This window comes from Barbatula barbatula (assembly GCF_947034865.1).
Source record: "Barbatula barbatula genome assembly, chromosome: 20".
Lineage (NCBI taxonomy): Eukaryota > Metazoa > Chordata > Actinopteri > Cypriniformes > Nemacheilidae > Barbatula > Barbatula barbatula.
In genome coordinates this window covers 9,887,415-9,912,659 of record NC_136783.1, presented here as the reverse complement: position 1 = coordinate 9,912,659, position 25,245 = coordinate 9,887,415, and the positions used below count along the sequence as shown (strand labels likewise).

The 25,245-nt window shown below is 38.1% G+C and overlaps 1 protein-coding gene across 2 annotated transcripts; it reads left to right on the top strand.

The window, feature by feature from the left end:
* The first annotated feature begins 63 nt into the window (after nt 1–63).
* pla2r1 (phospholipase A2 receptor 1) lies at nt 64–21,717 on the top strand. Of its 2 annotated transcripts, none has more exons than XM_079483580.1 (30): nt 64–299; nt 2,837–3,208; nt 3,378–3,551; nt 3,651–3,815; nt 4,977–5,090; nt 5,349–5,495; nt 6,169–6,357; nt 6,622–6,779; nt 7,014–7,124; nt 9,572–9,684; nt 10,923–11,068; nt 11,148–11,362; nt 11,493–11,638; nt 12,092–12,176; nt 12,341–12,473; nt 12,552–12,587; nt 12,661–12,821; nt 12,916–12,971; nt 13,151–13,248; nt 13,325–13,461; nt 14,549–14,666; nt 14,752–14,864; nt 14,955–15,093; nt 16,831–17,066; nt 17,344–17,530; nt 19,049–19,180; nt 19,281–19,403; nt 19,506–19,682; nt 19,829–19,864; nt 20,293–21,717. In XM_079483580.1, the coding sequence occupies exons 1-30, from the start codon at nt 146–148 to the stop codon at nt 20,508–20,510; spliced, it is 4,389 nt and encodes a 1,462-aa protein (XP_079339706.1). In that variant the 5' UTR covers nt 64–145; the 3' UTR covers nt 20,511–21,717. The 2 variants fall into 2 exon arrangements, with proteins under 2 accessions (XP_079339706.1, XP_079339705.1); XM_079483579.1 differs by having other exon boundaries at nt 10,899–11,068.
* The last annotated feature ends 3,528 nt before the right edge of the window (nt 21,718–25,245 follow it).

Sequence of the window (25,245 nt, the reverse complement as noted above, 5' to 3'; positions counted from 1 at the left end):
GCATCACAGTGACACACGACTGGAGCTCGAGCGTGCGCCGCGTGCAGAAGGGGAAGAGCCCCGTGGAAAAGTGACGTAGGGGACCCAAAAAAGTTTAGGAAAGTGGTGCGAAAACAGACAGCGGTGCTCATCTCCAGCTGAGGAAATGCGGGGATACACTGTAACTCTTCACGTTTGCTCCCATGACTCACTTTATGTCATTTATACGCTTATGTTTGTCAGTAGTTTCGCTTGTGCCTCTGTGGAAGTGTCGGGAAAAACTGGCGTTTCGGACAAAAATCGACTTCTCGATCTACACAGTAAGTGCATTCGGCCCGTGCGGTGTATTTGACTTATATCTTTGGGTTTCGCGAGCTTGTGTAGGAATGCACGCATATGGGTTTGGTCTGATCGGATCGTGTTTGTAGTAGTTAAAGCAGATATACTGAGCGCATAGTCCACCACTTATCTGTAGTTTATAAAAGATGTTTCGGGTCTAAATTGAGATCACCGTTCGAAGACTACAGTTTTAGTCTGCGCTCGGAGGACGACCGGCCGAAATAACGGTTTGTTGTTATGCGTTTTATAGAGTTACACAATGGTTTCCATTCGTCACGATTTAGTGAAGGTTTACGCACTCAAACGAACCGATAGGCGGCTGCTTATCACATGACACAACATATCCAATATTTCTTTCATTTGGGGTCAATACGCTTTAAAGAACATACAATAAACGATGTATTAAGCACAAAGCATGCGTTTTGAATATCGCTGATGAACACCCACGAACATAGACTAGAGGAGTTTTACTTTTTTTGTTTCAAATCCCAATTCGTTTTGATGTTACATGGGATGAGATATTGACGGTATGATAACCTTTAGCAAAGGTGTCACGGTATTGCAATTGCAACACTAAAACGTGTTCTTTTCAAATGTCTGCGTGTACAAACAACAACCTTTCAACTGGACACAAATACGTTTTATTTTTAACCAACATTCATATCATTTATTTTTGTCATAGCCCATATATTAGGCATAAACATCAAACATTGCATTACATGTCTATTTTATATATTTGGTGTAAACACAGCTCATACCTTAGAAAGGGTATCACAGAGAATTGAAGTGGTTTTGAAACCTTGACTCTTTCCATAATCGATATACCTTGAAACCAGTATTCTGCCCATGGCTGTGGTCTTACAGACCATATAATATCGCATGATGGCCCGTGTTGAAAGACATATTTTTTTAGTATTTGAAGTGTAATTTACAGTAAGATAAAAATTCTATCATCATTTATTCATATATATCTACATGGTTTGAAACCTGATTCTTTATGTGAAACGCGAAAGGACAAAACCTGAGAAATGTCTCAAAATGTGTTCACACTTTTATCCAAAGCGACTTACGAGTAGTTTTTTACAGTGGCACATTACTGTATGTGTTCATACGATGTAAGTCAATGGGAGCCAAGGCTGTTTGTTTGCCAACATTCTTCGAAATATCTTCTTTTGTGTTCTGCAGCGAAAAGAAAGTCAACGAATTTTCATCACTACCCACCTCACATTTTGAATCCAAACAGATTTTCAGTGCATTTAAAGTCATAGGGTTGTAAATCCATTCCCCAAATGCATTAAAGGTGTATTTTTAGCATTATGCATTCCCTGGTTATAATATTTTCTGCTGTTTCATCTTTTGAATGATATTAAGAGAATGCATAAAAGCATGCACACCCTCACACAGGCTGGTAACAACACGCTTAACATGTCCCATTAAGGACTTGTTGTTCCTTGTTGTTTTATTATCTCTCATCTATCAAATAGTTAAATCACCTGTTGGACACACTCCTGTATTATTTAAAAACAATGATATTCTGGATATAAAACTCTATTAAAACAAAACTCAAAGCGGAAGCTAAGCAAAATGGTTAATACCAGACTATACTTTGATGCTAATTCTTTCCGTCAGATAAATGGTGAGGATAATGCATACCTCTCCTCTCTCACAATACTCTGTATGTGTTCGGTTATTTGAGGATATCTTTGTCTTTACTCTGTGTCTTCAATTACTCTGTCGTGTCAACGTCCACAAAAGACCCTCACCCTCTGTCGGCTTGGAGAACTCTGAAATATTAAGCCCCATTTTGTGGTTGTGAAACTGGAGATAGTAGCTGTATCTTTCTATCTGTTCGGTGGATAATCAGAGCTGTCTGATACCTCAGTGCCTCTCAATGCCTTCAACTCTCCAATATCACTTGCCTTTATAATCTAACATAGCTCTAAATGTAAATGGTTATATAATACTCCTAAAGAAAGACTTTTCCCACTAGGTAAAAACCCTACGACCTCACTTTCCCAAGTGGGATGTATACAACAAGCTATATACATATTTTCTGCATGCTTTAGCTTGACCATGTACTCAACCTTCAAGTTGTTCTAAACTTGTATAAAGTTGTTGTTCTGATGAACACAAAAGAAGATATTTGGAAGAATGTTTGTAACAAAAAAAAATATGACCTTACGTTGTGTCAATCACATAAAACAATCCGGACTGGGTTAGATTTTCTGCGTTTTGCATCCATAGCAAGCATTTTGAGAGGCGTTTTGACAATTCAGAGACACTGTACAAACGTGCGTCAAATGCGAAAAAAACGCACACAAACATTTCGGATTAAATGTGCAAAGACCTTCAGTCTTCCAAATATCTTCTTTTGTGTTAATCAAAACAAAGAAAGGAAAACAGGTTTGGAACAACTTGAGTTATGTCTGAATTTTTGTCCCTGTCACTTAAACCAATACACAAACTGCCATATTCATTTTTTAAAATGTGTATGTTTTTGTTTCTGTTTGTGGTTTAGGTAAAGGTGTGTTTCGTTTGGAGAGCGTATCACAGAAGAAGTGTCTCTCGGCCTCGTCTGGTTTATCTCTGACTACTTGTGAACCCCCGTCTGCTGCCCTGCTCTGGAAATGGGTGTCCCGGCACCGACTCTTCAATCTGGGCACCAGTCGATGCCTAGGAATCAACATGCCCAAGCCTGACGTTGGCATCTTTGAGTGTGATGTTTCCCTTCCAACGATGTGGTGGCGCTGTGGGGGAAGCATGTTGTATGGAGCCATGAATAATAAGCTGGTGGTGGAGGACTCAAAGGTGATGGTGAAGAAAGCCGTCATGTATCAGTGGAGGATTTACGGGGCGGCCGGTGAAGGTCCTTGTGCTTACCCGTATGAAGGCAAGAGATCTGTGTACACATTCCATTATCACAAAGCCTAGTGGCAGACACAAATACATTCTTTTATTAAGGGGTTTGAGTATTTCAGTTATATTTCTATAATCATATGGGCATATGGGTGTCTGAATATATATATTTATCCTATAGCTGCTGTTTTTGGTGTTGACAGACATTCACACGCTGCAAGGAAACTCTCACGGGATGCCGTGTTCCCTTCCCTTCAAATATAACAATAAATGGTTCCGGGATTGTACATCTGAGGGGAGAGAAGACCGTCACCTCTGGTGTGCTACTACCAGCTTCTATGATCAGGATGAGAAATGGGGCTTCTGTCCCAATCCAGGTGAAACCACATACATACACTATGTATCATTTATACTTTTATATTTATTAAATAGGCACCATCAAGCTAAAGGCTTGTATTTGTGTTCATTGTCTATAGTATCAGGCTGTAGTGAATTCTGGGAAAGTCATCCTGAGCTGAAGTCCTGTTACCAGTTTAACGTGAACTCCATACTCACCTGGAGTCAAGCTCTTACTTCCTGTCAGTCGCAGGGTGGAAGTCTTCTCTCTATCACACAGTCCAATGAACAGACTTATATCAAAGGTATGCACACATATTTTGATGTGCATTTTAATATCATCTCCTCATTGTTCGTTTTCAATTTTCACAGATGTTATTTTTGGCACATTGCAAATGGTGAAATGGTGTGATGCCATTGGTTATCTTAGTGATTGACAAGCCTAATAGCTCAATTTCTGAAAGACGACATTCATTAAATAACTCTTGAATTTTGCACTATTTTTGGCCTTAGAAGATTTGGAATATGCTACACAAGCAAGGTTGGGAATAGAAAATCAATTACAACTCTGGAATCGGAAGGTTCCGAATCAGACACTTGATAAAAAAAAAAAAGCCATTATGACAGTTAACCATATTTTTACTATGATAATAATACAGTTTAACCATGTTATTTGAAGTAAGGCACAGTTAACCATTGTTTCATTGTGGTAACTTCATTTAATGATGATATTAGGAATCTGTCATTATTTATGCTACACGGTCTCTTGTCATTACAAAGCTTTATTACTTTCTTTCTCTTTCATATTTTTTTTAAATGTTGGTAACAGAAAACCGTTGGTTCCAATTGACTTTCATTTGTTTTGTGCCTATACATTAGAAGTCAATGGGGACCAACAGTTTTTGGTTACCAAAATTTTTTGGTTACCAACATTTTTCAATATATATATGAATATTTTGTTTACAAAATGAGATAAAAAATGATTAAAAATGATCGAAACTCATGTATTTATTGTGTTATCATGTTTTTATTTTGTTTAATTGTGTTATTATGGCTTATCAAAACAAACCAACTGCAGTTTGATTGATATTAATTGGAATACATAATAAAAAAACATGATTTTTAAAAAAGTTATCCCATTTTGGAACCAAACTCTTCATAAATTATTTAGTGTTCTGCCGAAGAAATAAAGTCAAACATGTTTTAAAGACAACAGGGTAATTAAATGAGGATAGAATTTTCATTTAAACTATTGTAATGCAAATTGTAATATATCTGAAAAAACATGGTTGCTACACTTACTATGTATATAAACCGTGCTCATAAATATTTATTTTTTGGCAAACCAGTCAAAAAGGAGTCAATATTTACCATGCAGGTTGATATTTAAACTTTGATATCATTTTTTACGACAGTGTTTGTAAAAATGTAATTTGTTCATCACTTTTATCATTGTGTATCACCAGAAAGGCTTTCAGATATGGGTGTGATGGTCTGGATTGGACTAAACCATCTCAGTCATCATGGAGGATGGCAGTGGTCAGATGAATCTCCTTTGGCTCTTGTCAGTTACACTACAGGTTAGAGAGAATGATGGTATTGAATTGATGCTTTTACAATTATAGATGCTTTTATCAAGCTGTACATTTTATCGACATGAGAATCAAACCCAATAGCTTGGTGATGCAAGTTTTATGCTTTACTAGTTGCACTTTGGAAAAATTATTGGCTTTTGTTTTTATGTAGTTATATTTATTTGTGGTTGAATGCCTGAAAAGGGTCGATGAGGTTTTTCATGGGAAGTGCATTTCAGAGGTCTCTTTTCTCTTCCTGTCCAGATTTGACCTCTACACCGGTACAGCAGAACCAACAGTGTGGAGTTTTTAACTCCACACAAGGTTCATGGCAGAGTCTCTCCTGTGAGTCAGCACTGCCCTACATTTGCAAGAAAACGCTAAATTCAAGTCGGAAAGCAGAGCCGCTTGGTAAATAGATGAGTGATGTTCATTCGCAGTAATCCAGCTTTTTGTCTATCCATCCATTTATAATAGCTCTTTGTCTGCATCTAATGATTTTGTCTGCATCTTTAGATTTTCCACTAATTTGTCTGACTTCTCCCTTTGCCCTCCGCCTCTTTTTTCAAGTTTGTTCAAGCTTTAGGTCCAGCGTGTACCACCACGTTTTAAGTAAAACGTGTGTCATTTTTTATTGCGCATTATTAAGTGAACTGGCCTTTTGTCAGATACAGACTTATGACTGTTGTCTCCAATTGAGTCAGCACTGAGAGTGATTGGTTAGAAGAGAAGATGTGGGCGTGTTTTGGATTTTACACAGCTGTGGCCTAGCTAGAGTCTGAACCCATGGCCCTGGCTATCCAACACACACATTCTCACTGTGTGTATGTCAACAAAAACAGATGGGGTCATCAGCAATAATCTAAGAATTCTCGGTCAACATTTCCCATCAAGCCTCTTTTCTCTTACATCATCATTTCATGTGCACTTTCTTTTGAATACTTTAAGTGGGTCTAAAATGTTTTCTTCATTTTTTTAGAGTCATTTTTTGTTATGTCCAGTCCATTATTTGCTTTCTTTGGTACATGTAAATATATGCAAATAGTGAGCATTTCATGTTCTATATCTTTTCTATGTTGGAAAGCTAACTGGCTGTACAAGGAGACGATTTGTCCTGATGATTGGTTGGAGCATAACGGGTTTTGTTACCATTATGTGGAGAAGTTGGTGAGCTGGGACGCATCTTCCAGTGCATGCAGGGCTCTTAAAGGAGAGCTGGTCAGCATCCACTCGCTTAGCCAGCAAGAGCTGCTGCTGGCACTGCTTTCAATGGGTAAGCCGAATATCTTACTGACGTAAAACAACAGGATTCTGACTTAATCCTTTCTTTCTTCTGCAGAACACAAAAGAAGATATTTTGAAGAATGTTGGTTACCACACTTACTTACATTGGTTTTGTGTCTATACAACAGAAGTGAATAGGTACCTCCATTTTTTGGCAACCAACATTCTTCAAAATATCTTCTTTTGTGTTCTGCAGAAGAAAGAATCACATTTTAGAAGAAAATGTAATGGTCTTTATGTTTTGTCGTTTTAGTCTCTGAATCTAAAGTGTGGATCGGTCTGTACAAAGAAGCAAAGTCTCCTGAAGTTCAATGGTCTGATAATTCTACCGTCACATTCACATCCTGGTACTCTCAGGAGCCCTCCCATCGCCATGGCGACAAGCGCATCTGTGTGACGGCAGATGCTAAGGTGAGATTAAATATGATTGGTCAAAGATCACATTAAGGACACAGGGCATTAGTCAAGAGCGAAGCATGCAGAAATGTAGCACATATCAGACGGACAGCTGCAGTTGGAAATAGGTAGACTTTAGGAAGACTTTAATTAAAATAGTTGTACAGTCATCATTTAGTCACAGGAGTGAAGTCAGGAAAGCATCAGTTTAGCCAAACACCAAGTCACAAGTGTGTGTTTGCATTGTAGGATGGCAGATGGCAGTTTGAAGGGTGTGAAGAGCAGCATATGGCCATGTGTAAAACATCAGGTCTTGTTCCTCTGCTCGCAACTGGAGAACAGGAGGAAGGTTGTCCAGAGGTAAGAGTGTACTTTGAACACGCATGCACACAGAATTGTGGACGCTCTGACGTATGTGGTCGGAACCAAAGTTTACATTGCTGAGTTATCTGGAAACCTCCCAAGCATTGGAGTTCTACATTCAGGTTGGTTGCCGCCGAACAGCATCATAGCTCATTACCATAAAGTTTACTTGATTTCACCTCTCCTCGAACTCCCAATGGCCAAGACTCGCCACTGCTCGCCAACGGCTGACATTGAAAATGAATGACTTCCGGCCACTTTTACGCTCTCCACAGCGGCGTTGTGAACGCTCAGTAAGATGCCGTCACGTTTTCGCTTCTTTGTTGAAGGAGATAAAGTGTTTACGAAACGAGCTCTGTAGAGCAGTTCATCCATTTAGGGCTACTGTAGAAACAACATGGTGAATTCCATGTATGGGGGCCGGTGGTGTATGTAGATAGAAACAGCTCATTCTAAGGTAATAAAAAAATGACGGTTCATTATGTACGGTCTTTCTACACCTCTGAAGCATAGTTATGTATTTTATATTGCATTTCTGACAATAGATCCTCCCAAAAATTACTTACAGGACCGTTACATTTACAATAATAAACGGCTGGGTTATACATTCAACCATTGATGTGGACAGGGGTGTAAACATGAGGGCTATAAACAAAGAAACTGATTAACTTAACAAAACACAGGTGCACATAGTTGACCTTACATCAATAACACAAGACTTTCTTGAATGAAAGCACAACATGAACAACCATCTTAACCAAAAGTTTCTCAAAATCATTCACACACAAATCACAAGACATTTACCATGTCACCCAAAAAAGTTGTGGAAAATATAAATGCAGTGATTCAGCCTTTGAATCATCACTAACAAGAAGTCTGCCCTCATTCTTTTTACCGTCACTCTCATTTCATCTGTTTGCGGCATTTCTGATTGGTTGTTGTCCTGAGATGGGCTTTGTGTGAGCTGAAGGCGGCAGGCATGCAGTCTATCCAGAGGACTGTCAGTGAGTGGGGTCACGGCTAGAGAACAACAGACTGATTCAGATCGGTGCTGCTTTCTTTCTGCTTGTACTTGTCAGGAAACAAAACGACTGTGAATAGACTGCGATGAATGCTGCCAAACAGGGAAAGAGCACGTGTAATAGAACCAAACACGCTAGCCCACGCTTCTGCACGTGCTCACAACCACACATACTCGGCTTGGGGCGTGTGCCGGTCACTGACGGTACATTCATACACACACAGCTATAGAAGCAGCATTTATGCTTCCAATAAAGATTTCTACCAAATTGGCAGACATGTTTTATTCAATACTGAAAAGAGTTGCTAAAAATAGCTCGGGGTCATTAGCCTCAAACTCCATTGAGATCAAGTCTTTTGCGCTTCTGGTGATGTTTGTGTAGCAGGGTCTGTTTGTTGCTAATAAAATGCTTGTTTCAGTCTGGTCCAAATTATATGAAGGACACGGACAGAGGCCAAAGAAATCAGAAACGCAACCAGATGGCACTGAAAACGGCTATGTCCCTCTTTGTCTCATTGTAGTGTTGCTGCATCCTGTTTAGAAAGCCAGAATTTCTTGCGTTCTTTGAATGAAAAGTGCAAAGAATGACACTTTGAAAACAAAATTGGTGCAGAAAACTGATGTCGCCCGCTGGTTTGTCGGTAGACTCATTTCCGGTCGTATATCACTATCGAATGTAAAAAGGATATGTCATATAGCTTTTATATAACTTATTTTTTATCTAAAAGACACCCATATTTGCAGGCCTCCTTTTCCCATAGGCTACAGTGTTATTCAACCGGAAATTATTCTGCCAACTCTGGCATCCCAAAAGCTCTCCGGCGCCATCTTGTGCGAATTTGCATACTATTTAGGACAGAACATTTGCAATAATTTTGGATCAAACCCTGCATACGAATCTCTGCATTCAAGTTTCCGCATCTCACACACTGTTTACTTGGAGTACATACAGTAAGCCTTACTCACATACTACGTAGGGCAAATCATAACATTCACATCTGGTACGAAAACCCAACCTGTAATCTTTTGTGTTTTTTGTGTTGTGTTGGGGTCAGTTGTGGCCTAATGGTTAGAGCGTTGGGCTTGTGATCAGAAGGTTGCTGGTTCTAATCTCAGTGCCAGCAGGTCATGACTGAAGGGCCCTTGAGCAAGGCACCTTACCCCTGATTGCTCTGCAGTAATGTGCCACTGTATAAAAAACTACTTGTAAGTCGCTTTGGATAAAAGCGTCTGCCAAATGAATAAATGTAAATGTAAAATGTGTTTTGTTTTCTATTATATGTCTGCCACTATCTAAGCATGGTTTATATCCTTTTGTTCTCTTATTATTTACAATGAATCAAATATACATAAAATCCAGACCGTCTGTTTCTTGTGTTTATAGATTGTATTCTGTATACATACTGTATGTTTTTGTGTGTAGGGCTGGAGGAAAAAAGAGAACTGGTGTTATATGATCAGTGAAACTGAGCAGACGTTTGAAGATGCAGTGAAAGGATATTATTGCAAAGCTCCTCTTGTGACTATAGAAAGCAGGTATGTTGAAAGTCCTTTAAAAGGGATACTCCACCCAAAAATTATTCTACACATCTAGAAGTTTCTTAGATATTTTTTTAAGATAATAGGATGAATGTTAGCAAATGACAAATGACGAGCGCATGGCGGACTGTCAATACAATGAGCCATGCGCTCAAAAAGACGAACACAGACCTTAGACCACAAGCACCGGGGGGGTGACCGGGATCACGACAGTTGACATTCTTCCAAATGTAACCCTGGAAATGTGCACATTTTTCAAAATTACGATTTATACCTCATCTGAAAGCTGAATAATGAGCTTTCCATTGATATATGGTTTGTAAGGATAGTATAATTGACCGAGATACATACCATTTAAAACTCTTGAATCTGAGTGTGTAAGAATCGAAATACTGAGACAATCGCCTTTGAAGTTGTCCAAATGAAGTCCTTAACGTAGCATATTACTCACAAAAATAACGTTTTGCTGTTCTTATTGTACAAAATTTCAAAAAACATCTTCATGGAAAATGGTCTTTTACTTAATATCCTGATGATTTTTGGCATAAAAGCAAAATCAATAATATGTTGGTTTTGCCACAAATATTCCTGTGCTACTTAAGACTGGTTTTGTGATCCAGGGTCACAAATACCTTTCTTTGTGTTTAAAGGGATAGTTCACCCAAAAATGAAAATTCTGCCATCATTTACTCAAACTCAAGTTCTTCCAAACCTGCATAAATTACTTCGTTTTTTTATTTGTTCTAGTCCTGGACAGTTTAGTATGGCATTTTGTGTATTATTGATGAAGAATAGCGGTAAAGATAGAAAATTGTGCAACTTTAACCTGTTTCTGAGGCAGCTAGCATAAATAGTTAAAATGCACAAATAAAACATCAATTGCTCACTTAATCTTTACTTTCTCTCTTTACTTTAGTGCACTGAAACCCCTACAGTATCAGGTGTAAAATAAAAAGAAACTAATTTGCCCTAGGCATCCATTTTATCCCAGGAAAATAATTTGAACACATCTGAACTTTGTTAGAAGGAACGTCCGGTGAGGATTTAAAGACAGCATTGGAATTATGACCTTGAAATGTGTTTATATACTGTAGCCTTTACCTCTTATGAACAGCTGAGTACAGAAATGGTTATTATATCAGGAAAATGAAAACGTTAGAATATGAAATAGGAAGAGATCATGGTGTGAATGTGGTGAGTCTGGGTTGCAGGTTCGAGCAGGCTTTTCTCAACAGTCTCATCAGTGAAACCGGTGGCTCTGATTCTCAATCTTATTGGACAGCGCTGCAGGACCAGAACAGAACCGGAGAGTATCGCTGGTTGGCGCAAAACGATACCTCTGAACCCCTCACGTACACCAACTGGAATCGGCACCAGCCGGGTCTGTAACACGTTTACCTCCTGTGACATAAACAAGAACAAACAGACTCTCTGCTTACCGAATGTCTCTTTATCTGCAGTGATTGGAGGAGGGTGTGTGGTGATGTCTGGGGGTCGGGCCCTGGGTTACTGGGAGGTGAAAAATTGTCACGCCCACAAGGCCCTGGCTGTGTGCAAACAGGAAGTGAACGGTTCAAGTGAAATGGACTCTAGGAAGCCAGTGCCATCAATAGATAAAAATTCTGATTGTCCCCCGGGATGGGAGAGCCGTGCAGGTCTGCAGCACTGTTACAAGGTAGAAAATTTTCATATACAACTGCAGATGACACAAACTCACAGATGAATAAATAAGGGTTATGTTTCAGATGTGTTTTACTGCTTGTTAATCAATGTTACTTTTTTGTCTGTTTGACGGGTTTGTTTAGGTGTATCACAGTGAGAAGATCCTGATGCGTCGCTCCTGGACGGAGGCCGAGTTCTTCTGCCGGGCTTTGGGCACCGACCTGGCCAGTTTTCATCACTATGAAGATCAGGCGTTTGTCAAACAGCTTCTCTCAAAGATGTTCCAAAGGTTGCTTTGCACCAACATTCCTCACACCTCACTTTTCTGCCAAATGTGTGCATTGAGCCGCAAGTGTGCATTGCGTATTTTTTTTACGTAAAGATGTGACTCACTTTAATTTTTACTACCAAATGGTGTAAAATAGTGCATACTGTATGTTATGTATGTTTATATTGAATCATTTTCAAAGTAATTCCCTAGATTCACTCACAATTTGAGATTGTCAGTGTTGGGTACTGACCATCCTTGTTTGAAGCATAGACGTCTTCAAAGTGCATATTTATAATAACCAACCACAGAACCACCAAGATCAATCAACCTATGGCATTTACACAGTTTTCTTAATAAAACACGTAACATGACTGAGCAAGCCATTTGAAAATATCCTAATGAAATTGCATTGTGTATTTTTGCCCTTTTCAAATTGACCGTTCCATCATTCTTTCTGTGTTTTGTTTTCAGCACAGAGGGTCGCTGGTTTTGGGTGGGCTTTACTAAGAGAGACCCCGTTTCTGGCGGCGCCTGGGAGTGGTCAGATGGCACACCGGTAAATAATAAATAAAAATAGAAATGCATTTAGCTTTCAGTTTATCTTCAGTGCATTTTATTTTAAATGGAGACACCGAAAGGTCATTAAGAAAAGTAATTATATGCATTTACAGTAAGCATACTAAATAAAATGCGATTTGAACTCTTTATGGTGTCCAACAGGTGGTGACAATGTTCATTGAGGGAATGAATGAAGTGGATTCTCGCAGCTGCGCTGTGTACAGTGACCTCACTAACACTCTCACGCCCCATTCATGTGATTCCAAATACGAATGGATCTGCAAGGTCCCTAGAGGTGAGTGTGTGGATATAAATCTAATAAATGTGGTTTTGAGCATATTTGGTGATATACAATGTTATATGGTTTCCTCAGGTGTGCAGTTGATCAAGCCGTACTGGTACAGCGATCGTAAGTACAGCCAATATTATTGAGATTAACTGATATTGACTGATGATAATGGATGTTTGGATTTGTGCTGCAGAGCATGAGCCGTGGGTGTTCTTTCGCGGCGCTGAATACTTCTTTGGCAATTATCCGTTTCCCTGGGAGTCTGTGTCTTTTGCCTGCAAGATGATGGGGGCAGATCTGCTGTCTGTTCACTCCAGTGAGGAGCTGGACTTCATCAAAGGACGTTTAAAGAAGGTTAGATGATCTAGATTATTAACACAAATAGAAACAAGTGTACTTGTCAGGGTTAAGTGATTCGTTTACTCTCTCTGTTTCTTTGGTTCGGTAGGAATCTCGATATTGGTGGATTGGATTGTCTGCTAACAGTGCTCACGATGGCTTCAGGTGCTTTTAAAGTAGAATTTAGTTGTGCAAGAGAAAGACTGTAAACTAAATAAAGATAAAGTATGCTGAGTCATTGAATTGCAAAAAAAAGCTTTTTCTAAACATACAAGCAGCCCACAAGGGCCATACATTATTGTTGTAAATAAGCTGAGATATATGCATATGTGTGTGTTGTGCAGTTGGACTGATGGATCGCCTCTAGATTTTGAGAACTGGGAAAACGGGCGACTTAACCGAAAGTCTGGCCAGAATTGCATCCGGATGTCGTCTCAATCTGGTAAACATCTATACACTATCGCTCAGGCCTACATTTGCCATTATATACTATAGCATTTCTCGATTATCTTGTGCAGGTCAATGGTCAACAGGAAGCTGTGCCGATCCAAATGGTTACACATGCAAGCGCAGGACGGTGACCATGACGGAGCTCCCGCAGGAGCCACACTATATCGGCAGCTGCCCAGAGAACTGGTTCTACTACAGACACAAGGTTTGGATGCACTCAAACAAGCTGATGTTCTGTTTTTCAGCCAAAATGGCTTTAAAACACTTCCTTTTTTATTACATTATATTTGGGGTAACCAGGCAGGCCCGGTATTAGTTTGGCTCTACTGTGGGGGGGATTCACATATTCTGGTTCGGTAGATATACAGTATAATCATAGTTCATTGCATGCATTATCTTTACATTTTTATTTGATTAAATTGACAGATCATTTTTTAATAGAAAATGCAAATAAGTATTAAGTATTTAATTAAAAGTATTTAATTTTTTATTATTTGAATTGTCAGCTGGATACTTTTGGGATTCGGCGAAAAAGCTGGGGGTGATATAGCCCCCCTAGACCTGGCCCTAAGCAAGTAATGTATATTTTAGATTCAGATGGGATTAAATTAAAGCCTTTTTCAAAACCTTAATACTTTATTCTGTGGCACACAAAAAATATTTTAGACTGCCTCGGTTTTCAGTTTTGCTTTCTTTCATTTTGTGGAAATACATTTATTAATGAAAACACTCAGAATGTTGACAGTATGATGTATACTTGGTCTTCAGGCCAAATCATATTCACTACACTTTTAAAGGACGTTCAAAATTATTTTAAAGAGTTTAAAGAAAATGAATAAGACAAACAAGTTGCAATCTGTAACTTTTGATTATATATCGCCATCTATGTGTGAATCATAAAATTGCAGGTTACTTATTTACAGTATTTACAGCGTTGAAATAAAAAAACATTTGTCACAAAATGATACTCGACAATTGTAAATTACAATTATAATGTCATTTCAGCTTTAAACATGTCATGTATTTAAAACTTAACTTAATGTAAGACATTTTAAAAAGATAACAATATCACCCCCTTGTGAAGAGCTTTGGGATGCCACTAAACAGACAAACACGTTGCATATTCACAGGTGTGCGCTGTTGCTTATAATGTATTTACTTTTCAGTATGTTTCTAGACAAACTTCTTAAATCTAGAAATTATGCTTATCGCAAGCATATTTATTAACCATAATAGGGTCTTGTGCTTTATTTGTTCTCATTAAAACTGGCTTGTTTTAAATTTGTTGCCAGTGTCTGTTCCTGCATCTACCAGCCCATCCGGAAGAGGGGAAAACCTGGCAGGAAGCTCAGTCCGTCTGCTTTTCCCATCGGGGAACTCTAGTTTCCATCGAGGATGAAATCGAACAGGGTAGAGATCACAATTCCACGATCTGATGGTTTCACATGCCTGTTATTTTGCAGTGTTGTGGTTTATTTCATCTGTACATTTCTAGCCCACATAGTCATGTTGCTTCACGGCCGGTCACCAGGTGTCTGGATTGGCATACAGGGCTCCTCATCTCGCAAATGGGCCAATGATAAGCCGCTTTATTATGAGAACTGGGAGGTATAATGGCCCTGAATTTAATTTATTTAAAATGTCATTTTACATCTTCTGTGTTTGTAAATAATATTCTATTTGTTTCTATGTCTATAGCAATTACCTAATGCTAAAATTACAAAGGAACCTCTGTGCACATACTTGTCCAACAGTCACAACTTTCGTGTTACGGGACTATGGCAAGATGCCATATGTACAGAGAGTGTTTACGGCTTTGTCTGCCAGAAAAATCAAGGTAGGGTTGTTTATCTCACATAGCCATTTATTCAATATATATACTTCATTTATAAGGGAAATAATCATTTGGTCCCCTTCTGATTCTGTATGTTTGCCTGCTTACAAAGAAACGAAGGGTCTATCATTTTTATGGTAGGTTTATTTTAACTGATAGAGACAGTATATCAAAAAACATCAGGAGAAAATATATAAAGGTTATAAATTGATTTTCATTTCAGTCAGTGAAATAAGAATTTGATCCCCACTCCTCTGTGAATGTTCTTGGGTGTCGTTCAGCAAATTGTAGTTTTAGCCTCTTTCACAGATTTTCAACAGGACTTGGGTCTAGAGATTGGCTAGGACATTTAATGTGCTTCTCCTTAAGCCACTCTTTGGTTGTCTTGGCAGTATGTTTTGGGTCTTTTTCATGTTAAAGGCACATACACGCCCCATCATCAGTGATCTAGTTAAGGGAAGGAGGTTCTCGTCCAAGATTTTACATTACTTGGGCCCGTCCCTTGGCTTCAGACACTAACAGTTGTCTCCTCACCAAGCTTCTGTCTGTAGCCTATTCAAGGTTGTGCAGGTCCACCATCTTGACCCTGACATCCTTTTAAACCTATTTGGTCTTGACCATGGTGGTGGAGAGGTTGAAATGAAAGATACAGATTCTGTTGGTAGGCATCTTTTATATACAAAACAAGCTGATTTAGGAGTACTCTCTTAAAGTGACAGAGGATATCTGTGGATCCAATACTTATTTTACCGACTGAAATGCAAATCAATTTATAACCTTTATGCAAATTCTTTTCTCTGATTTTTTGGTTGATATTTGGTCTCTAACAGTTAGAATAATGTTAGACCCTTAATTTCTTTGTATTCAGGCAAACTTACAAAATCAGCAGGGGATCAAATGATAATTTCCCTCACTATATATATATATATATATATATATATATATATATATATATATATATATATATATATATATATATATATATATATATACAGACGTGCTCAACTTTGTTGGTACCCCTCCACAAAAAACAAATGCACAATTTTCTCTGAAATGACTTGAAACTGACAATAGTAATTGGCATCCACCGTTGTTTCAATGAAATCTCACAATGAAATCTCAAGACTATTAAGGCATTCTGGATCGGAACATATTGACCAGTGTCGGAAAGCTCTGTCTCAGTCGCAGGTCATGGGTCCTCCAACAGGATAATGACCAAAAACACACAGCTTAAATCCCTCAAGAATGGATAAGAAAAAACATAGGACTATTCTGAAGTGGCCTTCAAGGAGTCCTGATCTGAATCCTATCAAACATCTATGGAAAGAGCTGAAACTTGCGAAGGCACCCAACAAACCTGAGACAGCTGGAGCAGTTTGCTCAGGAAGAGTGGGCCAAACAACCTGTTAACAGGCGCAGAAGTCTCATTGAGAGCTACAAAAAACATTTGCTTGGAGTGATTGCTTCTAAAGGTTGTGCAACAAAATATTAGGTTAGGAATCCCATCATTTTTGTCCATTCATTTCTTTTATTATTTACAATACTATGTTGAATAAAAAAATCAAAGTCTTATTTCTGTTAAATATGGAATAAACAACGGTGGATGCCAATTACTTTAGTCAGTTTCAAGTTATTTCAGAAGAAATTGTGCATTTTTAGTTTTTTGTGGAGGGGTACCAAGCACGTTTGGTTGAGCACGTTTGGATATCTATAATCTCTCGCTCTTTCTCCCCAACTCAGATACCACCAAACGTCCCACCCAGTCATATAGCTCTGCCTCTCTGGACGTGTCCGAGTATAAAAATCATAGTTACCATATCATCCATGGCAACCTGAGCTGGTATGCAGCACAGAAAAGCTGTCTGGACAGAGGAGCGGAACTTGTGAGCGTCACAGACCCGTTTCAGCAGGCTTACCTCAGTGTGTTGACGAACAGACTGGGAACCCCACACTGGATCGGCCTCTACAGTACTGACGTATGGGGTCTCCCATTTCACACTTATTATATAGATCACACCTCCAGTCCTCGCCCCACAGAATTAAACATATACTAGGATATACACCAATAGTTTGACATTGTATATGAGTTTAACTAGAACTATATGAGTATAAATAGCTTTCCTGTGGCTCAGTGGTTAGAGCATGGCACTCAGAAACAAATGTATTATACAATGCAATGTAAGTCGCTTTAGATAAAGGCATCTGCCAAATGCATAAATGTAAATGTAACTAGAACGCCCTCTACCTCCATAGGATGGTATTTCTTACCAGTGGTCAGATGGCACAGAAAGCACGTTCACTTACTGGGACTTCACTATTTATTACCCAGAGGTGCCAATGGGGGATGGAGGCTGCGTTTCAATGGATGTTAATGGACGCTGGAAAGATACACAATGTGACCAGCAGTTATCAGGAGCAATATGCTATATACCTCCTCCAAGTGAGTCCATTTCTCTCATTCACTTTTTCTCTTGTTTTATTCAGTTTTCGAGTCAGAAACCCTTGCGCAAAGAAAACATATTTTCCTTTATATTAAATAGTATCAATATAATACATAATTTCATGAATATTTGAGGATATATAAAATAATATATGAATACATTGAATAATACATAAGGAATTGCCATTTAAAAATATGAGCACTTGGTTTTAAAGGGGTCATTTGACGCGGCTAAAACAAATAATATTGTTTGCTTTAGATGTAATACAATGTGTAAACACAATTTAAGGTTTAAAAACGCTGTATTTTCCACATATTGTGCATGTTTGTATCTACTCTTCGCTCTGCATTTCTGAATCGTGCTGATATTTTACAAAGCTCATCGCTCTGAACTGCGAGGTGTGCTGTGATTGGCCAGTTCACTAGTGCGTAGAGATTGGTCGAATATTGCACAGAAATGTAACGCCTCTTATAAACAAACTACCATATCATTCAGAGTTTGTGTGAGATAGAAACAAGCTTGCATTACAGAAGGGAATGGTAACATAATAAATACTTTGAGTGCTTCGGCCCTTCTTGATCAACCAGTGTTACGCCGTGTCTCGTCACGACTCAACAAAGACAGTAAACCCCATTTTAAACACGACATATGTTGCCTCTAGTTGGAACTGATTATTAGGACTTATGTTGTCTTTTTTTCCATGTTGCGCGCGTGTTTGGATTTGCAGATCACACAAAGAAAAACTCAACTCGCGTTAGTCCGTTACAAATTATTTTCCAATGAAAATATACTTACAGGCAGCAAATCCGAAGCGCCAGACAATCCTTGCACAGTTTTAACAGTTGGAATTGCCCCACTTTTTAACAAAAGCTTCCATGCATAGCCGGTCTTGATCTCTCCCAGATTCGTGAAGCATTCTTCTGTGAAATGCGCTGCACACACTTGAATATTCGGACTGTACTTTTCTGGAAAAGTATTGTACATAAAATGTAACCTTTTGTTTTTTGTTGCCTCGTCCTTTGCAAGGGCAAACAAAGAGGCTTTCGATTTGCAATGAAACACACATCGTCTCCGCGACATGGCGGCAGCGCCCGCAACGGTACAGTGAGATTTACAATATTTGGGCGGTCTTAGTCAAATCGTATTATGAACTGACGTAGATTTGCCGGGGTGTGGTTACATGAGGAGTTGCAGGCAGGTCTGGGTGAGCATTCGCTTCTAGATAGAATACATATTTCTTTCCGTCACTTTTTTGCTCCTTTACGTATCTAATACATGCATGGGCAACTTAAAACACATCAAAGACAAAGAAAAACATGTATTTCCGGCGAATCACCCCTTAAATATATAATGTTTAAATGCTTTATATTATACTTTTCTGTATATTCCTATATATGTTTGTTTCATAATGGAGTGCATACTTTTTACACACTTGAAATATCTTTATATATTTTGTAAGTTGTAAAATGTTGAATCGGTGGTATTTGAATCATATAATTATTTTCTCTCGCCCATAGAAAGCATCGCTTTCTCTTATGAAGTTGTGTGTCCTGAAACCTGGGTGAAGTTTCGTGGAAGCTGCTATAATTTTAAATCGGTCATGCTGGAGATGAGCCTGGAGGAAGCCAAAGATCACTGTAGAAAGAAAGGTATTGTACTGTGAACTCAAGTATTTTGCTTATTATTGGTGACATTTGTTTAACCTGTTTTCTTAAAACACTTTTATACGGTTTTCCACCCTATTTTTAGGAAACTTATCAGACATTTTGACAGTTCAGGATGATGAGGAGAGCCGCTTCTTCCTCAAGGAGATGTGGCAGTATTATCAGGGGCCTCAGAACCTATGGCTTGGCATTATTTATGACACTGATAGTAAGATCAATTGTGTTCATCATTGATTATATTGATGTTTATTTAACGAATATAGGTATAAGTTATGTATTACAGACAAGTGACCAAAATGCTTCCCCTTAGATGATGCGTTGACCAGATTTGATGGTTCGCCGCTCCAGTACACAAACTGGCGTTCCAAGGCTCCAGATGGAAGTCAAATGCGGGCAGACACCTGTGTGACTATGCGTGTGTGGGACTCCACATGGCAGTTGGCCAACTGCAGGGACAGATTTGGCTTTATCTGCAAAACCACAACAGGTATTGTAAGACGTGGCCATTTGTAACATTATGTGCACATGCATCTGCAGTTGGATTATTTCTGGATCAGGATAGTTAATGGCAAATATGGTTGGTTTTGTGGCTTTGCTCTTCAGTATATAATTCAGATGTTTTTTGCATCACAGGTGCTATCAAAGAGGTTGAGGTGGAGCCACTAAAAGGTTCGAATTATCTTGTTCTTTCTTTCTTTTTGGGTTGATGTTTGCCAAACTATCTGTGCTCCCCTCTTTTTCCGTCGCTGTTTAACAGAGATAATGGTTTAATTTATTACAAAATATAATTCATTATACCGTTTTAACCACAGCCAGTCTGATTATTAGGGGAACCAATAAGATTTCAGTGTGGGGGGCTACCCGGCCACAAAAGGAGAAACCAAGTAAATTATGAAATATCCTAATGCTTGTGTTTATAGTTGTGACACAGCATTAGATAAAGGATGCAGAGTGTTACATTTTTAATAAAGACGGATGTGAACTTACATCCAAGGACGACTTTGAACATCTGAGAGTCACAACCCACATGAGATTGTGTAGAGCTGGGTTTTACTCTGTCATTTGTACTTCAAACCAATGTGTCATTTGTTTTTCAGGGATTCACAAGGGTGTGATCTTTGTGGCCGCCCTGGTGGCCATTCTGCTGTTTGCCATCATGATTGGTTTTCTGTGGATCCTTTACAAAAGAAACTCTATGTGCATGCGTAGGTTTCCGTCATTTGGCAGTGCGTACTACAGACAGACAAACTCGCAAGCCAGTGACGTAGATGAAAATGTCTTACTCCCAGAACTGGAAACACAAGCAGGCGACTAATGCGTGTGTGAATCTGTGTGTGCTTTTTACTTTAGTCAGGGAGACTGTAAAGTGGGAATTTGTTGGATCTGCTATGAAGATTCTTGTCCATGCTGTAGCTATAAGAAGGCGTCATGCACATACTGTGCAGGTCTTATGAAGTCCCGCAACAGTCACTTCCAAACCATTATGAAAGGGATTTTAAGAGCCAACAGAAGTCAGAAGTGGCTTGGAGGTTATTATTATTAGATTATACATGTTGCTCTAACTTTTGCAATGCTTAACAATGCAAATTTTGGATGTCTTTGGTCTTCAAAAACTCTTTGAAGTCTTTTAATAGACCAAATTCAATAGGAAATTTTCTCTCAAGAAAATCTGTTCTTCTTAAAACAACAAACCATAAAGGACCCACACATTCTTAAACCACTGCACACCAAAGCAGATAGGTAACGCTAGCTGTGTTAGGTAAACATTTTCTTCAAGTCACAGTGCATTGTGTTATCAGTATTACATCCTTAGTAACATTGTGTCTCCAGACCTGAAAAGTGTTTGATGTGATAACATGTTTGTTCTCACCTTGCAAAGCTTCCAGAGCACCAGATCAGTGTTATTATAATAAAGGCCACAGATGCAATTCAGATCCTTCCTATGTGGTTTACACACCCTAAATACCGCAAAGCTTAAACTTGGGCCCCAAAGTCCCTCAGGAAGTCATTGTGACAAAGATAAACTTTTGCAATAAGTCATTGCAATTAAATCATGAATGCAGGCTTCATTTTGATTGCACATGCCTATGTATTTTTTGTTAGACGGGGGTGTTTTAATATGGTAATATATACGTTTTTGGTGTAATAAGCCATAATCTACCTTGGACATTATGATTTTTTATGCACTGTAGGACAATCTTTTGATTGAATCATTCACACGGATTCGATATGTTTGTTTCAAAGTTTTGTGAGCCATTATGTTTTGGTATAGGTTGTATTTTGTTCAGACATAGCCTACTGTAAGAATGTTGGTTTGTGTGTCTTATGTGTTTGGGTGTGGCAGTATTCAAAGTGTCGGCATGATTTTATTGTTTCTCAGAGTTTACATTTTATTCTGTTTTTTATCAATTATTTTGAAGAAGTGAAATGAAACTTAAAGTGAAATTTTACGTTCCGGACCCGGACCTTTGGTTCGTTTCATCAGGACCGCATATCCTAATAAACCATTTAAACTTTTGACTATTTTGGTTGTTTAAATTGTGTCTTCACAACGGAGAATCACGTCAGTCTGTTTACTGTTTGGTATATGTCTTCCGCCTTTCGACCAGATTTGTGATATTTTATTAACCATACCATATTTATCTACATTTAGCATTAGTATTATTGGTCAGCATATAAACATTTGTGACCCTGTGGAAACCCAGGTTAACATCTCATAATCGAATTGATTATTAGACAACAAGCATTAAATATTAATTTCAAGCATTCATTTCACTAAGATTTTAGTATTATTCAGTCAATATTGAAGATATTGTTATATTTTCACAGAATATTCTTAGGATTATTTTATGAAGGACATTTGCAGGGTTTTCACAAACAGGTTTACATTTTGTAAACTACGTTCTGGTCAAAAGTGAAAAGGTCACAATGGCATGAAAAGGCTAATTTGGCAAGTAACTTTGTTTTCTGTTTATAAATTATTGGTGATTTTAATTGTTATATAGCATTTTAATTGGTACATTATATTTGCTGTTTTTTATTTACAAATATGAAATTATCAGACTTCTATGAAGAGGGCATTTCCCTAAAGCCAGAAAGCCTATACATACATATATTAAAATATAAAATAAATGGCCTGATAAAAGATCGTATCTTTTATACAGTGTATCCTACTGGGCTAAATTGATTAAATATTTATTTATTTAAAAATAATACATTGTCCGGACCTCCATTTGGAAGAAAATATAAAGACAGGACCTCTTGGAACTTTAACTGAATATCCCTGGTTTAGATGTAGGCTACTACAGTGGGGCAAAAAAGTATTTAATCAGCCACAAATTGTGCAAGTTCTCCCACCTAAAAAGATGAGAGAGGCCTGTAATTTTCAGCATAGGTACACTTCAACTATGAGACACAGAATTTGAAAAAAAAAATCCGGAAAATCACATAGTCTGATTTTTAAAGAATTTATTTGGAAGTTATGGTGGAAAATAAATATTTGGTCAATAACAAAAGTTCATCTCAATAATTTGTTATATACCCTTTGTTGGCAATGACAGAGGTCAAACGTTTTCTGTAAGTCTCCACAAGGTTTTTAGACAGTTGCTGGTAGTTTGGCCCCATTCCTCCATGCAGATCTCCTCTAGAGCAGTGATGTTTTGGGGCTGTCGCTGGGCAACACAGATTTTCAACTCCCTCCAAAGATTTTCTACGGGGTTGAGATCTTGAGACTGGCTAGGCCACTCCAGGACCTTGAAATGCTTCTTGCGAAGCCACTCCTTTGTTGCCCAGGTGGTGTGTTTGAGATCATTGTCATGCTGAAAGACCCGGCCACGTTTAATCTTCAATGCCCTTGCTGATGAAAGGAGGTTTTTACTCAAAATCTCACTGTACATGGCCCCATTCATTCTTTCCTTTGCACGGATCAGTCGTCCTGGTCCCTTTGCAGAAAAACAGCCCCAAACATGATGTTTCCACCCCCATGCTTCACAGTAGGCATGGTGTTCTCTGGATGCAACTCAGCATTCTTTCTCCTCCAAACACGACAAGTTGAGTTTTTACCAAAAAGTTCTATTTTAGTTTCATTTGACCATATGACATTCTCCCAATCCTCTTCTGGATCCTCTGAATGCTGTCTAGTTGTGCCCGGACATGTACTGGCTTAAGCAGGGGGACACGTCTGGCACTGCAGGATTTGAGTCCCTGGCGGCATAGTGTATTACTGATGGTAGCCTTTGTTACTTTGGTCCCAGCTCTCTGCAGGTCATTCACTATGTCCCCCCGTCTGGTTCTGGGATTTTTGCTCACCGTTCTTGTGATCATTTTGACCCCACGGAGTGAGATCTTGCGTTCTTGTAATAATTGCTCCCACAGTTGATTTCTTCACACCAAGCTGCTTACCTATTGCAGAAAATTACAGGCCTCTCATCTTTTTAAGTGGGAGAACTTGCACAATTGGTGGCTGAATAAATACTTTTTTTGCCCCACTGTATAAATACTGTAAGTATTTTTATACTAAGTTATTGTAAATATTTATTCTTCATGGATATCTCTGTAAGATTTGTTGAGATGTAACCATTATTTTACCATGTGTATGTTTTTTTACTAGTATATTTTACATGTATTTAATTACATTGCTCTCTTAATTACAAACCTCTTATTTGTTCCTTTAAGCGAAAAACTTTTTGGGGAAAGTTTTGTGAAAACTGACTTTGCAATGGATGAGCTTTATTTTGAACGGGTGCCGATGTAGTCATATTAATGGAAACTGCCACAGTTGTCATAAACTTCAAAAAACATATTCAACACTTCAGTACTCATTAACCATGATCATTTATTTGCATTAGAAGATGAAGGTCGAGAATGAAACGTTAGGCCCACACAATTACATGTCCAATAGGTTATCTAATTTTTATTTTAAATGAATGTATTTCAACATTTTGGTTTGAGTTTGTTAACTAATGGCATCCAAATGTTGAAAGAGGTGGAAACGGTCTATCCTGAAGGGCTAATTATAATTTGGAGAAAGGCCTTTCAATACTAAACTGTAAGAGGAGGATGAGGATCAGAAAGACATTTTTAAGGAATACAGTCAGAATAAAAAACCTTAAGTCTATAAGCTTTTTATGTATTTTTAAGTAAATGTATTTTAAGTTATAATAAGAATTTAATTATGTGAACAGTATGCCATAGGTGATCCAATTGGTGTTTCCTAATAAAGCCTTGGAAACCTACCAGACTTTGAAACCATTAGGCCACAACTATTTTGACCCATGTGGCCTAGGAATGATATGTTTTGCTCTGCTTACTTCACTATCAACATCCTTTAACTGTTAGAAATTGTAAACTGTGTATATACATCCAGTGATATTTGGAGATGTTTTGATAAACGTAACTCAAAGTATATACTGTATTCAATATAAATACATAGTTTAACAGTAGCAAATTACATTATTTTATTTAAAGATTATTTTATTTTAAAAGGTTAAATAATACATTTAATAATACAATTAATTGTGAATGCTGAATTATGACGGGTGACATTGGAAATGTAATTGAAATATTGCTTTAAAATTATAATATATTATACGTAATCTGTGCTTCCACGCCCACTTGACGCGCACATGCGCAGACAACCCCTGACGCTCAGTAACGTTTCCTTAAAATGAACTAACCCTGGTAATAAAAGATGATACAACAAACAAGACAAAAATCTATCATCCATATTTATAAACTCAAAACAAGAAATATGATATTATCGTCCAGCTTTTAATTACGTTCTTTTGACAGGATTTTTGAATACTGTCCCAATAATTCCTTAATACTATAAACAGGGTGACAGTTTCCATATTTTGTTATAAACCACATATGTTCAATTCTAACACAGTTTACCAATTTAACCACAATTATTGCACTTCGTCCGGGAATGAAAGAAAAATATGCTCCGTGTTTTCTGGAAACAAACACAATGTAGGAAGGATAAATATCACATACAATTTTTAAACTAATCTATTTGTATCTCGATAAACTGGACGTCTGTCAAAGAAACA

What these genes read in the sequence shown, in the direction of transcription:
- pla2r1 (XM_079483579.1), top strand. Translation starts at nt 146, where the DNA reads ATGCGGGGATACACTGTAACTCTTCACGTTTGCTCCCATGACTCACTT. An exon ending in CTTGTGACTATAGAAAGCAG is followed by an intron (nt 9,685 to 10,898) that starts GTATGTTGAAAG and finishes TCTGGGTTGCAG; the next exon opens with GTTCGAGCAGGCTTTTCTCA. An exon ending in GATCTGCAAGGTCCCTAGAG is followed by an intron (nt 12,474 to 12,551) that starts GTGAGTGTGTGG and finishes TGGTTTCCTCAG; the next exon opens with GTGTGCAGTTGATCAAGCCG.